This window comes from Anabas testudineus, chromosome 16, assembly GCF_900324465.2.
Source record: "Anabas testudineus chromosome 16, fAnaTes1.2, whole genome shotgun sequence".
NCBI lineage: Eukaryota > Metazoa > Chordata > Actinopteri > Anabantiformes > Anabantidae > Anabas > Anabas testudineus.
In genome coordinates, this window is record NC_046625.1 from 12,304,609 (window position 1) to 12,319,595 (window position 14,987).

Sequence of the window (14,987 nt, forward strand, 5' to 3'; positions counted from 1 at the left end):
GTCTGTAGGACATTGGTTTAAGTCCAGCTAAGCAATAATTATCTTATTTTTGTAAACGGTGTACTTTTACATTTGGTGAATTAAACTACTTTTACTTTGGTGTTTGTAGAACTACTGTACAAAGGCATAAAACACAGTATCCACATTATAAACAATACATAAGCTAAAATATATGTATAAAATTTTGTTACTTAATCGTCTTCTTGTTTGGTTGTTGTTTTCTTTAAAGTAACTGAGCATGTATTCCCAAATCATTGCAGATTTACTCTTTATGAACCTGGAATCAAATTTCTGACTTACTCTTCAGCCTATTACATCATAAGAGCAGTGACTTATCAAAATTATTTATTAAATGAATAAAACTCTTACAAAAACATTGAGGCATAGCATTAGGAAATATATACACAAAACCACTCGTGGCTGGCGTAAAAAAAAAAAGCGGAGACAATTGCATAGTTCAACTATGCACCACAGATGTCCATACGTCTCATAGATATCCTTTAGACATGACATGGCGATGAAATAAATACAAATGCAAGATGGCAAGTTAGACACTTTGCATTGATGTTAACAGTGTCTTTGGAATTTCATCTAACATGAGAAATAGAGCTGTGTTTTTGTTTTCCAATTTAAGAAGAACAAATTCAGACTTCACCATTCATAAACAACCTCAATTTAGGCCAAGACCTATGAAAAAAATCCATATTTAAGATATTTACAATCATATATGATTATTGGGAAGAGCTAAGAAAGATGTCAGGTTTTTTAATCCACAGAATGCTTCATTTTCACATCTTTTGATGAGATTTGACACATCACTGCGGCGTAACATATCCTCAGTGTACATTAATGCCAAGTCTACTTAGTGGCTGCATCAGAAATAGAATGGGAGAAAACAAAACAACGACACGTTTTAAAAAACAGCCTCGTGAGAAGGTTCCTATCTATGAGCTGAAATGTTCTTACAAAGATTATAGCAAATGCAAGCATGATGGGGGTGGTTAAGAAGTTCTAACCCTGAAATTCAACTGGAAAAATCTGACCATTTGGCCATGTAAACCCTAAACTGGGCTTCTTGGAGTCTGTACATGTGCACAGAAATGATCCCAAATGGGGAAAGTCACATCATACTGGAAAGCAGTGTTGTTGGACAAAACCATGTCCTTTTGGCAAAAATCAACTGCAATACCGTAGTGGTTTCTGAAGTTGTGATTCATAAAATAAGGCTTGCCAGACTAGAAACATGGTGATCTAATCCAACCGTATTTGTTTACAATAGTGAATGAGGAAGGAATATTTTTTAGATGGGGCAGAGTATAAATCTAACTGTGGTCTAAATAATATGTAAACAGTGGCTTTAGAATAATCACACTCATGCAACATGTGTAAACATTGTTTCCTCACCAAATACTGAGTAACCTGGATTTTTGTGCATGTAAATGATATTGCAAATGTACTTATTACAGTGTATATGGATGTAATTGAAGGCCTAAACCAATTATGTGACTGGGTTTCATTGTTTCTATTTTGCAGGGCAATGAGGCTTAACCAGAACAGAAGAATACTGTTCATTTTCTCTGGTAACAGAAGTAACATTGCAGACATACATTTTAAATGTAACATAAATTGGGGTAAAGTGTTGTGAGAATATTTGGTGGTCTTCATAAAAACTACTACTAAGTGTCCAAGAAAGCGATAAGAACCATCAGTGACAGCCTCCAACGGTGACAGGCGTTGGTATCAGAGTGCCTCCCTTGTCATGTCAATCAAAGTTCTTCACTCGGGTCTAGTGTCTTATGTGTGGCTGACAATCTATCAGACCACAGAAACACCCTGCGTGGGGCAGTTAAGAACCGTTACCACGTCAGGCCGCTCGATGCGGACCAGTGCCGAAAACAGCAGTCCCAGAGTGGAGCCTTCTTTCTGGGCCCAGTTGGAGAGAAGCGTGTGAGCGGGGGCCTCTCCGTGCCCAAACAGGTCCAGCTGTTCAGGTTCGTAGCCAAGTGCTACGCCCAGCTGCCTCCAGCCCCGGCCCCCTCCTTCCTGCAGGAGGCGCTCCACCTCTTCCTGTCTGTGGGGGGGTAGGTTGATGTATAGCCGATTGTCCTGCTTGCTGTCCCTCTTAGTACCTATGGAAGCAGAAACTAAGTTAGCTTAACATTTGGCTTTTTTATGCGGCTACATCAAATTAATTTACCTCTTTCGAAAATCTCATCAGCTCTAATACAATCCCTAAAACCAGTCCAAGTCGAACTATTTACGATTATTGAGTAATGTGATTACAGTTAGTTACATTTCTTCATCACCTTTGATCTCGTCTGTCTGAACAGTGATGCAGACATTAAGTGCCTTTCAGCATAATGAGTTAATAGATCAAAGTTTTGGAAAAACCTTGTTAACATATCTTGTGAAGCCTCAGAAATGTCTACTTAGTTTAAAATTGTACCTTTGTTGGTCTGGTTATCCTGCAGGCTGTGAGAGTCCAGGAAAACACCACTGTCACTCTGGAGCTTCTCTCCCTCTAGAGATGTTCCCAACTCAGCTGCACGGGCCTTAGAAAGAGCCTTTTTCTGTTTGCATGACCTCCAGCTGAGACAGCACAGGAAGACATAGTCAGTTAAAAGGCCAAAAAGAGCTCCTAATCAGTATTACATCCATTTAAGGACCGGGACTTATCTTTAGAGAGAACTCACCATTTATAAGCCACGTAAATAAGCAGACCCAGCACCACGGCGGCCAGAACAGACACGTAAGCCAGAATGTTGTTGCTGCCACCCTCATCCTCCGGGGTAAACTTGGGGGTTCCAGGGGCAGGGCTGGCTTCCTGATTCTCGGTCACCTCCTCTACACCCGGAGAGCGAGAAGGATCGCGGGACCCATCGGACTCAGCAGGACGAGACAGAATATGCAGCGTCTTATCTATTAAAAGTTGTGAAAAGAAGACGCGTTAGAGACCGTATCACCGCATCTGCACGTCAGAAACACATTTGGCCTGCATAAACTGGTGCCAGGAATATTTCCACAGAAGCCTGTAAGCCTGATGTAATGATAGCCTCAGTCATCCTGGTCCCCTGGAGAGTTGAAACCATTCATTGCTCCTCCTTCCAGCCTCGTTCTCCCCCCTGTGGTCTGCCTATTTTGGGATCAAACACTACAAGGTACTGTGTTGACCTCCGCGGGGTCAAGCAGTCATGACATATGGACTCAGAGAGTGTACGGACGACCTTACTCCTGGAGAGCGAGTGTAGCCATTTGGGAGCAAGCAGACTAGTTGTCAGGGTCAGCAGCCTCCCCTTGCCCTTCATGTTCCTGGGGGCAGTTAACCTAAAGACCTGTCAGGCTCATACCAATTGGACTAGAGCACTTAAGTGGACTCTTTAACTCCTCGTGTTTCCAGTCTTGGAGTGTTACAGAGTGTTCAGATGAGGTGTGGATGCAGGTGCTGGCCACATGTCCTTGTACTCTCACAGACCCTCCCACTCTCTGACCCCTCACTTGACCCCATTCTTTTATCTTTTACTATTACTGTCTTCCATGCATTAAATCTTTGAAGGATAAAGCTGTCAGCGAATCCGATTAAAAGATCCATATCCACTCTGTAACCAACTATAGGTAAATGTAATTTAGCTGTAATTTAGTCTTCTTTACAACTCACCCATGCAGAGTGTGTCAGAGTTGGGCATACAGGCTCGGATCTCCACCTCACTGTCAGAACACTGCGTGCAGGTTTGACAGGGTTTCATGCTAAGATGCTCTTCAGAATATGTTCCCGGCCCGCAGATCTGGCACACCGTATTTTGCTGAGGGCTACACTGTGCGACTGCACCGTAACCACGGTTGCATTTGGAGCAAGGTGCGCACAGGCCGTGGTTGCTCAAAAAGAAGAAACCGCTGTCACAGTCGCATTGTGTGTCCTGTTTGCCAGAGCAAGGCGCCAACATGGGGACGCCAGACGGGCACCTGGCGCAGGGGCGACAACGGTCGAGGCCTTCAGATGGGGAATATGTTCCTGGGAAACAAAATTTCAAAATAAGTGTCCGACTAAATAAACAGTTTCTCTCACAAATATCAATAGCAATGACGAGAAGCAGTGGCGTCTAATGTCTTCCAGTGTCTTGGGTAGATGGCAGAGATGATGATAAGGCAGGTAAAACATACTGTATATTGGTGCAGTAACATTAGAGTATAATTGCTTACCCTGTGGGCATGGTGTGCACTTAGTGTCCTCTTTCCCACACGGAACCTCCACTCCGAAGCCAGCAGGACACAGACTGCAACACTGCCCTGATTCAGTGAACTGCTTACTGGCACAGGCATCTCCAGGATTAACCTTTAGGAAATAAAGGATTTTAGTTTAGTTTTAAAGAAATACCACGTGCATCTCATATACTACTACACCCCACTCCTGTGCAGTTAAAAAACAGGGAGCTGGTTAAACTGAAAATGGTCTTTTTATCTTTCTGTCGGCCTCAGTTTTCAACCTAAAGTGCTCAGAGGTCTTATCTGTAAGTGGGTAGAGGAGAGCCCAGCTTGAGTTATGACATGAGGGATAGAGCAGACATTCCTAATGGCTTGTGCAGCAGGGTTGGTGCCTTACAGGAGTGGCTGGCTTTAATCAGATGGCTTTAGACCAGTGGAAAGAGTAAGGCACAGAGGGGTAAAGGAAAACACTTAGAGACGGAGGAAGGAAGATGTAAAAGGAGCTCCTACCCTCCCACTCATTCCAAGTCAGTGTGAATGATAATGTGTAGCTGTGTGTGAATACACTGTATGCATGTTTATTTCTTGACATAACAAAAGGAGGAGGAGTTATAGAAAGGTGATGATTCCCGCCCCAGGCGAGGGTGTCAGTTAACCAAGGCTGCTCAGCATGCACGTGTGTGTTTGGGTGAGAGGGGGCCTTTGAAGTTGCCAAGCCCTGCAGGTGTGTATGAAGGTCAGTATTTCACTAACTCCCCTACTCCAGGCTCTGAACAATGGCATCTTAAACATGCACACATTTAAGGGAGATTGGTCCACTCTCCCCGGGGGCTGACAACAGCAAACAGATGTCTAACAACTAACCTCCTGCAAATTGGAAAAGCAACAGCTAAACAACCCGCTTACGTCTCTCTTTTGTCTCTGAAGTCTGCCAAGAAACACAAGCAACATGTGTGAACCTGTGGAGCCTCCAACAAAAAGCCCACCAGCAACACATGCATACACAGCGCCCCCAGACACAAAACGCAGAGTCGCTCCATGCTGATACTACAGGAGGAAAAGCTTTGAAATCAAGCTCGCCTCGGTCCAAAGACAACATCCAGTTTTACTGCGGTGCTTACAGAGGAGCCTGATGATATCTGAATACCAGAGCAGAGGGTCCTAGTGTGTCGGGGTGGTAGGATCCAGCAGGCAGGAACCAGTAGGATGTTTGCAGACTGGACCACTACAGTATAACTTGGTCCTCTCCATGTGACAGATGGAGCTTCTCCACTAACACTAACTAAACTTTTAGCCCTTAATCTTCACTTTGATAAATATTTGGCGACAGTGGCTCTGTTTCATTTTTAACTCCAGATGGACTTCTGTCTGGACTTTATAGGGCCTGGTTTGGTTCTGGGCTGCTGCAGCTCTCCAGGCCTGCATGGAGGGGCAGCTAAGCTCAGAGCGTGAACTGTCAAAAGCTTGGCACTGGCATCTAGTGTACAATGAAATATTTAGTCCAATCCCCGATGGAGGAGAGAGGGAACAGTGATCTACTCAGTAGAGGAATGACTAAGTCATTATTTACTGTACACTTTGCAACAGTACTATATATGGTTTTCCCGTAATGCAGTCATTTAACTTAATACTGTAATGAATCAGAATCCTATATTATTCTGTTAATTCAAACTAAATTATTAGAAATGGTTCCACTTTTAAATTCTAGATTAATCATTATTTGCATTCAGTCGTATTCTGCATGTTGCATTGGGGACAGCAGAGCTGCAGGGGGCCACAGTTGTTTTTCCCATTTAGGTAAGAAGTTGCAAGATGAAGGGATTCCCCAGTGAGAACAGACGGACCACCGAGGAGCACTGCTTTCAATGGGGCTCTCAACTCCACGGCTGCCGGAGTCACTCAGTCATCACGGATCACACACAAACACACACACACACACACACACAAACACACACACACACACACTTCATGTCAGTCTACTCATTGCCGGAAACTTTTTTCTATGCCATTTTGAAGTGAGCCTTGGCTGGAGCTTCTACAGTTAAGCTAATCTGTGTGAAAATAAACACACAAAATGATGCTCCCACTCTCCCCATGAACACACTGACCCGTGAGGTTTCACAATGTGGCTGTGATGGCAACAGACAGGGGTCTTCCAGCAGAGACAGCCCGAGCTGAGGGAAAGTTGCTGCACACCCCATCAGCACTGATTACTATGATTAGCATACAGGGAGCATAAGTGGAAAATTAAAGCACATGCATCTCTGTTTTTGCAGGCAGAACGCTCAACCAACAGTGTAATCCTAAATCAAACACGGCAGCACCAAGTTGACTCCGTTAACTATTAAGCTACTAATTTTCAACTCTCACCAAAGAGTTCAGAAGTGGTTCAAATTTCTTAATGAGCCTAAACTCTGCTCCCCAAATAAATCAGCTTAACTACTCTATGGAAATTCAAATGACTGTGGTAACAAACTGAACTACCCCCCTCATACACACACACACACACACACACACACACACACACCACAAACTGGGAAAAAATGAAGATAATTGCTCTGCTCCGGATATCCAGAGCCCAGCAATACTGAAGGCTTGGCCACAATTTCACCAAGAACTGCCTTAAGCAACAAATGCGGCAACATGTACAGTAAACTATGAGCAATGCAAGAAGAGTTAACTGTAGAATAACGTGAGGTGTGTGTGCTCACATACTGTAAAAATACTGCACTAAATCCCTGAGTACTGATTTGACGGCCCAAATGATAACTTTTCCTTCAGGCTGGATCAACATATTTAACTGTTTGCAAAACAAGGGGAAATCTTAGATGTCAAAGATGAATCCCTGCATAATAAGGGAGAGAGATACACATATTTCTAAGAGCAGTTAGAAAGTTTTATCTAAACACTTTGAGCTAACAAAAGTGCTTTGACTGAGAAGAGCATGTCCAGACAGGACTACAAGCCCCATGGGCTTCTTGAGGTATATGAGTGTCAAATTATTGTCTGCAGCCGTGGAGACAGCGGCCTTCTTTTCACACTGATCCCGGCTTAATAATATACTATCAAACACCACACAAACTATAATTTGTCCATAAAATATATCATTTATTACCATGTAGGTGCGTAATCTTGGTAAATAGTGTGCTCCCGTGTTTGGCTCTTGTTGTCTGATGCTTCAAACTGTCTGGATGATTCTAGCTGCTGCTGCACATGGTGGGAAAATGAGAAGTGTCGTGAGCAGGAAACTTCCCAGTTGGAGAGCAGTTCTCCGCAGAGTTTCTTGAATGTTTTGTGTCACTGGAGTTAAGTAGGTGTGTAGTAGTTAGGCCACAGTCCAGGATGTGTCCCTGAGAAACCAGCTTTACCTTAGCAGTGTTGGGAATGGAGGGATTTCCCCTTGTGTAGTCATGAGTGACTTTAAAAGAAAGGCCGGATGAGCTTTAATCAGATGCGTCCCCTTTACTTTTCCACTGTAACTTACCAACTGCAGAAAAACAACTAACACATTCACCAACAAGGGCCCAGAGACAGAGACAGAGACAGACCCGATCCAAAGGGGCTGTGTGGTGTAAAACATGTTTCCTTTGAGAACAATAGTGTGAAAGTGACCTCAGTGGTTATAGATTACAAAGGCAGACGGTGGAATAATAAAGAGTGTGACATTAGATATGAACAGGTCATAAAGGCTTTTAGAGATGAGGAAAGAATGAATGATCATATTAGTAAAGCAGTAATGAACAGTTGCTTACTTTCAACAGCAGGAGCGCGCAGATGACGAACAGTGTCATGACTTCAGATCGGTGCGTCTCAGGAGCTTTTCCTTTTTTATTTTTTATTTTTATCTTCAGTCCTCAAAAAGCGCGAAAAAAAAAAGTGCTAATTTTTTTTAAGTGTAACCAAAAACTTCTCATAAAAGGTGTCGCTTAGGGCAGACAGGAGAGCTCAGTCATAGTCCAGCCACCAGACGCTTTTACGCATGAGGAAGCGGGGCTTCACATTCAGGCTGCGTAATCCTCGGATTCTCCCAGTAACGACGCAGCAGACGCGTTTGCTTGTTTCATCGCGTTTTCCTGCCGATCCTGCGGAAGCTTTGCACAAAGTTTCTTCTGTTTCAGCTCTCTGGATGTTGCCCTCGGACTGCCCCTTCTCCTGCAGCTCCGCAACAGATGAGGGAGGAAAAAAAAAAAAAGAGCTCCTGCGCGCTCCCCCGAGCTTTTCCTCCTCCCACCTACTCAGCTTTCAAAGTGGCTCCGTGATTGGCTGCATCCACACGAACCGACTGTTGGGAACAATAAAGTAATGGAGAAGTGTAATCTACACTGACGGTGTTCCTGTATGTGTGTGATGAGGGTGTTACATGGTGGAAATACTGTACCTGTACCCTCACCTACCTGCTGGAGGCAATATATGTCGTGGACCTCACATGTGCAGATCTGAAGAGTTAGGATTTTTCTGTGCAGGCCACATAAAGACTTAACTAAGCAGTATATAGTAATATGTGGACATCTAAATGTCCAATAGTGAATAATTATAACATATAAAAACATAAGTAAACATATGATTGGTCCACTGTATCATGAGTATATTTACTGCAGTACTGTAGCCTACACAACTACACATTGAAAGTAATTTTTCTTGTACTTTACTGGAGTTTTTCCAGTTAAAAAGCACTTTTTTAAATCCTTTTAAAGTTTCTTAAATATAAAAAATCCCCTTTCCTCCTTTCACACCACTATAATTCAAAGGAAATTGTTGCACCTTTTATTAAATCCACTCTATGTATATATAGGAATTAAAAATCAGCTTCTTAACAGATCAAGACTTTTGAGTTGCTGTAGTGGATAAAAATGCTCAACAGTTAAAATCTAAAAGGTAATATGCACATTAACACTGCTGATGGTGTCATTCATTGAGTCTGGGTGTCAGGACAGCACCTCACAATAAGATACGTTTTGGAGGATGTTTCTAGTATTTTAAGTATTTTACATACTGTAGCTTTAAGCGTAAGGATTTCTTCCAGTGCTTTGAGCTAGAGCCACAGGCTGAGCTCCATTCATTAAATTATCCCTGTAACAAAATATAACAAAATAAAAATAAAAAAAAGAACATTTCCACTAAATTTTCTATTGTGACTTAAAATATTGTGAATTAAAAAAAGGTAGGGGATTACAAGCTGTCATCTGTTGTTATCTCTAACAAAAGAGAGCATGTGAATCAAACAAGAAGCACTTAAGAAAGAGCACATGTTTGATGTCAGCAATTCAAAAGATTAGAAAATCAACACAGGGTAAATTACACACCTTGTAAATTCTAGTGAATGCATGGCAGGGGGCCTGGAGACGTCAGCGGAAAACAAATGGAAGAGATCTCTCAGATACAAAGCTCCTTGCACTTCAAAGCCTGCTGGGGGACGAGGGGGAGACAGAGAGGATGTCTCCGCTCTGATTAAACGTCAAGCTATTTTTCAGTCTCATAAAGATTTTTCTTGGGACATTCATACACGCAGAAAGTCTGAGTGGTCTTAATTTAGTTGTTTCTGTTCGAGGTTTGTGATTTGTCATTTTATTTTAATGCATTTCATTGGCTGTTTAAAGCACTTTTAGTGCTACACAAATAAAACTGCCTTGCCTTAAAAATATGCAAAGGTCAATCATTATACTGCAAATAAATATCATAGTAATTCAAAATAACTCATAAGTTTTGTTTATTTTTAAGATCTTCCTGTTTTTTAAATATTATCATTTTATGCAGATGTGTAAATTTTTCATTATTTGATGTTTTTGCTCTTACAAAGCAGTTTTTGTCTGGGGACACAGATTCTTTATCTGTAAGACGAGTACCTCTGTGGTTATACAAGAGTGAGAATGATAAGACAGCTATAAAAAAAAAAAAAAAAAGATATTGTCGTCTACAGGCCCAGAAGAAAGGGTGCAGAGAGGGAGAGAAGGTGGAGGGCTGAGGTCGTTTACGGAGGCCTGTTTGAGGGTTGTTGCGGTTGTTGGCAGGAACAAGTTAAACAGCACCAAAATTGTAGCATTTCACGAAATCCATTCCTTCAGCCTGCCCTCAGGTCTGCAGAGGTCAGACGGAGATGCTGCCAATAACCAAGAGTGAGGTGTCAACCCCTCCCACCATTGTCAACAGGACCACATCAGAGTGACTGCATCCCCCTTCATCTCCTCCTACTCTACCTTCCTTATTCACTATTTTGTGGTTTGTATTTGACTGGAGGTCTCCAAGCCGGCTTTATCACCCATCTCCCCCCTCCCTACGCCACTGAATTGTACTCCCAGAGGTGTTTACGGGCACACTGACAGGATGTTCGGCCCACCAGAAGATCAAAGCCTCTTCGAGTAAATGTGCCATTGCTCACCATGACCTTTTCAACTCCAATAGGGTTAACATCACAAACGCATGCAAGGCTGGGATTACAGTAGAGGACCTAGATGATCTACATTGTGGCAGCAGATCCGTTTCCTTCCTGATGTGGTTCACACAAGAAGCAGAACTCAGTTGTCAGTAATGGGCAATCATCCTCAGGATATGGGCTGTGGGTTCACAAAAAAGAGGATTCCTGAATATAAATGTGCAGCCACGTTTATTGTCCAAATTAGGGCAATTTGAAAAAAGAGCAGCGCGAGGTGAAGTGGGAGAGAGAAAACGGACAATCCCGGTTCCGGTCCTTATGTTGACGTTACAAAGAGCACAGGCTGCTTGATTAAAAATAAATAAATTGAAAATTTCAACATCTTCCAAGATGATACAAATGCCAAATCATTCGGGTTGAGGAGAAGCTGAATCTAATCCAGTCCACATTTAAGGGAGTGTTGGCCTTTATGGATGCCTTTTGCATGATCATACTGATCCTAACTGAGGAAAAATCTAGTAATAATCAAATTACATTATATACAGCAAAACTTAAACCTACCTTTTAACAGAGGGCTATGACTAGAGAGCCTGTAAAAATCCTATTATTCTGTCCTCAATGGATTAAAAATGAACTTAAATCAAAGTCCCTCAGAATAACTGCATAGTAAAGTAAAATATTAGACCCTTAACAAAACAGGCCGGTATTACATAAACTGATTTCAGTACACGCAGTAACAAACTAAATGTGTATTTGAACAACCACATATGCAAAAAAGATGGACTCTTGTCTTATGGTTGCATAATATGTGATTTTGAACTGACTTATTGCACTAGTTTGTGAAGAAATTAGATAAATTCATGAGCAAACCACATTTTGAATATAGTTTCTTTTCCCCGTGCTTCCACTTAGGGTTATTCTGAGCATCACTTGCAAGTACTAGGTAATTTGTATGTGTGCACAATGTTGTATACAATGTGGGTATTGCATTCTCCCAAATAGTTCCCTTTGTCTCTCTCCCATCATGACACTGCATAACAACTAGTCTGTTCCAACCACAGTCAAACAAAAAAAAAAAAAAAGCTGGCAGGAAATGAATTCTTCTGAAGCTCACTCACAGACTTTCTGCTCACGTGTTTCTAAGTCATCGTGTTTTCAGATGCTTTCAGCACTGAAGAAATGATGTATGATACCAGTACAGACAAGTAAGTGCATCCAGCACATACAGTTTACTGAGTTCAGTAACAACATCTTATACACATGTGAGTCATAGTAGAGTAGAAACCGTGTTTAAATCTGAACAACAGGGATAAAAACCTGACTTATAGTGGGCTTACATAGAATTTGATGATTGGAATTCAGTGTTTACACATGGCTCAAGACAAAAGCTAAAAAGGCACTTTTCAGATCAAATAAAACAGGATACAGTCATGAACAGAACAATAACAAGACTTGTTCATAATCATCTGCAAAGTCGTTTACTCCTCTGTGTGTAAGGCAAGCGAACACGCTCCTCTTTTACTGCATCCAACGTCCGCAATCCTGTTAAAAAGTGAATGTATTTCACATACTGGACCATTAAAGCGGGTATTGCTTTAATTGTAACAGTTTTACATTGCTTAGAGCTCAAAGGAAAGCAGAGTTTACACTGTGGTATTATGGTGCAAGTGTCAGCAAATCCTGATGTTGGGTGATAAAAATCGTAACACAGCATTGGTTCACAGGAGACCAGTCGCAGCCAGTGTCTTTCTTTACAAAGTCAACCCTCTTGTGGTATTCACCAGTATTGCAATATGAAAATCTCAAGCAACGTCGACTGTAGTTTTTCAAGTTTCCAGGAGTTTTAGGAAGGTGCCATTTCCAAACAATGGCTGTGGGACATTCAACAGCACAAGAAACCCAGCTGTGCCTCTGACAATAAAAGACCCAAAAACCCGGAGCCCAGGGTATTTCACAGCATCAGAGTGAGTCACTCCCCTGAAATACAAACCAGTGTAAATGCAGTCCACTGAGAGTTCACAACCTTAAAAAGGAACTCTTCTCCATGCACAAAACAAGGCCACTCTTTGGAATGCTGCTGATTAAAAACAGTACAACAAAATGTAAAGGAAAAAAAAAAAACACAATAAAACATGAAATCACTCAAGAATAAAAAAAGTGCTCAGTGAATAGTGGCTGAGGAGGAGAGTTTCCCAGCTAGTAAAAGAAGGAAGGCCTTGTTGAGTTTTGTGGTGCAGCTATCTGCCATCTACAGAGTCCTCAGAGTTCCTCCACTAGTTCTTATCTTATTTGCCGGCATTCCCAGTAGGGTTGTACTCAGTTTCTCCTGATGACACCTGAGAGATGCGACGTGTGGAGCCCCACAGGCGACGAGAGAATTGTCCCGAGCGAACCTGAGACGAGGAGGGAAAACATGTTAATCTTCACTTCAGGGCTAAAACTGAGACGTCGGACTAAAGACACCGAATTATCATCAGAAAAAAACTGCTTTTCAACTAGTGCTTAGCATATGATTACCATCCCTTCACACACTCACACACACAAACGCCCCACTCCTGCATGCCACAAACACTTTATGTCCTGGTTCTCACCTCCTCTGGCTTCCCTGCCCCCACCACAATTAACTTCCCATCCTCCAGTCCCACTAGGACGTGGCTGCACTCTTTTGTGACTGACACACTCCTCACGGGAACCTTCAAAGCCAGGGGTGTTATCAGGGAATCAAGGCTGTTGAACAAGGAAAATGTATGACTTGAGTTCTTCACACAGGATTTAAAGCTTTGTATAAAAATTAGCATAAGTTTATTCATGTCTTTACCTGTATAAATCTTGTATGTGCAGGCTGCCCTGCATAGTGCCCAGAATGACATATTCAGACACCAGGTGGACAGCAGTCACCTGCTCCTCCATGGTGAAGGAAGCCAGCAGACATCCGTTTACGGAGTAGACATGAATTGAGTACTTCCCCTGTAGGAATAAGTATTTGAATACTGGCATAAGCAGGCTGAGAAACTTTATTGAGTGCGTGTCATCCCCTGTGCTTGCATATACATTGTATTTAATGCATTCACATACCTTCCTGTTGGAGCGTTCATCCAGCGAAGTCTGTACCACAATGTGGCCTTCCATGCCCACCTGGAGTGCTGAGATTTGAGCCGGCACGCAGCTATCACTGGGAGGCCGCAGTGTTCGCAGGAACAGGCCTCGTCGGACAGTGTGAACGATGACTGTCCCGTCCTAACACAAAATAAAGTGAGTGTGTCAGTAAGGATAAAAATCACACTATTGTAAACCAAAATGTCATTGAAAAGTGTACAAAAGCATTTTCAGTTTCACATTGTACCTAGATTATTTATGATTTGGCAAAATGCCATGTCTTAAGGTGAGAATATTTGACAGCAGAGAGAGTCACAATAAATTAAATTAAAGTTCCCATAACTACATATGTCACTTTACTACTACTGGGGTTGTTCCCTGCAGCTAGTACAAATTATATTCTCACTTATAATAACCCACATTACAGTTTGCCAATCGCATTTGTCACCACTGCACAAACCGACAAAACTAAAAAACTATACACTTCACAGATACAATAGGCATTTAACTTAACAATATGCTGCTTGATATGTTCATTACTTTGGCCAAATTAATGAACAAAATGACTCAGAATAAGTAAAAAAGTGCTTTATGCATAGCAGATGTTGGTACAGGGTAGCATCCCTGACCTTTGACCCTGACACGGCCATGTCCAGTTCAGTGCTGATAGCCACACAAGTGACTTCCTGGTCATGTCCACTGAGAACCTGCACCGGCCGAGGAGACAGGCCACTAGAGAAACCACCCTGAAGGACAAAATGAAAGGAGAATCCACATGTTAAGACACAGATTTACCAGCAGCTTGTAGTTTTAAGGTCCAAGCACTTGAGTGTGATTTGAAGGTGTTTACCTGCTGTAGAACCTGCCACACTATACAGGAGGTGTCCCTTGAACCAGAGATGAGGTAGATGCCACAGAGATCCAGCGCCAAACACGTAACAACATCTTTGTGGGACACAGAAACATAACATGAAAGATGTTCAGATACTAAACTAACCTAAGGAATGCCATGCTCCCTTGTTTGCTCCATTGGTACAACTGTTCTCAGCTGAGCAACACAATTGCAAAAAGGTTTGCTCATAATCAATTAGCCTTATAAAATGATTAACTTGATTTAGCAGCTATAGCAGGAGATTGATGCAGAGGACTAATAATTGATAATTTAATAATAGGCCTAAATGCCAAAATGTAAATCATTCTTTAAAAATCATCTGATTAATTGTTAGTTAAACATTGTTTGTGAATTGCATGAAAATGTGTTTTTCTTTGGGAAAAGTTTGCAAGTGATCCCAAACCTTTGAGCAGTAGTGAATATACACAA

General features: G+C 42.0%; 2 protein-coding genes across 4 annotated transcripts in view; both read right to left on the reverse strand.

Moving 5' to 3' along the window:
- Positions 1-345: 345 nt before the first annotated feature.
- nradd (neurotrophin receptor associated death domain) lies at positions 346-8,361 on the reverse strand. The gene is made up of 6 exons (XM_026373428.1): positions 7,953-8,361; positions 4,198-4,330; positions 3,656-4,009; positions 2,694-2,919; positions 2,447-2,589; positions 346-2,129 (listed from the first exon to the last, which is right to left on the reverse strand). The coding sequence occupies exons 1-6, from the start codon at positions 7,989-7,991 to the stop codon at positions 1,816-1,818; spliced, it is 1,209 nt and encodes a 402-aa protein (XP_026229213.1). The 5' UTR covers positions 7,992-8,361; the 3' UTR covers positions 346-1,815.
- Positions 8,362-11,704: 3,343 nt separating this feature from the next.
- nbeal2 (neurobeachin-like 2) overlaps positions 11,705-14,987 on the reverse strand; it is a 30,037-nt gene continuing 26,754 nt past the window's right edge. For all 3 annotated transcript variants that reach the window (XM_026370002.1, XM_026370000.1, XM_026370001.1), the window contains 6 exons: positions 14,517-14,611; positions 14,296-14,412; positions 13,646-13,807; positions 13,389-13,537; positions 13,162-13,297; positions 11,705-12,963 (listed from right to left, as the gene is read on the reverse strand). In XM_026370002.1, the coding sequence (XP_026225787.1) occupies positions 12,856-12,963; positions 13,162-13,297; positions 13,389-13,537; positions 13,646-13,807; positions 14,296-14,412; positions 14,517-14,611 (767 nt within the window). In that variant the 3' untranslated portion in view covers positions 11,705-12,855. The remainder of the gene's footprint in view (positions 12,964-13,161; positions 13,298-13,388; positions 13,538-13,645; positions 13,808-14,295; positions 14,413-14,516; positions 14,612-14,987) is intronic.

Excerpts from the sequence above, each read along its gene's own strand:
- nradd (XM_026373428.1), bottom strand. The coding sequence starts at position 7,991 with ATGACACTGTTCGTCATCTGCGCGCTCCTGCTGTTGAAA. Across the intron at positions 2,590-2,693 it reads ATTTACGTGGCTTATAAATG|CTGGAGGTCATGCAAACAGA; the intron begins GTGAGTTCTCTC and ends GTGCTGTCTCAG. Across the intron at positions 2,130-2,446 it reads GGATAACCAGACCAACAAAG|GTACTAAGAGGGACAGCAAG; the intron begins GTACAATTTTAA and ends CTGCTTCCATAG.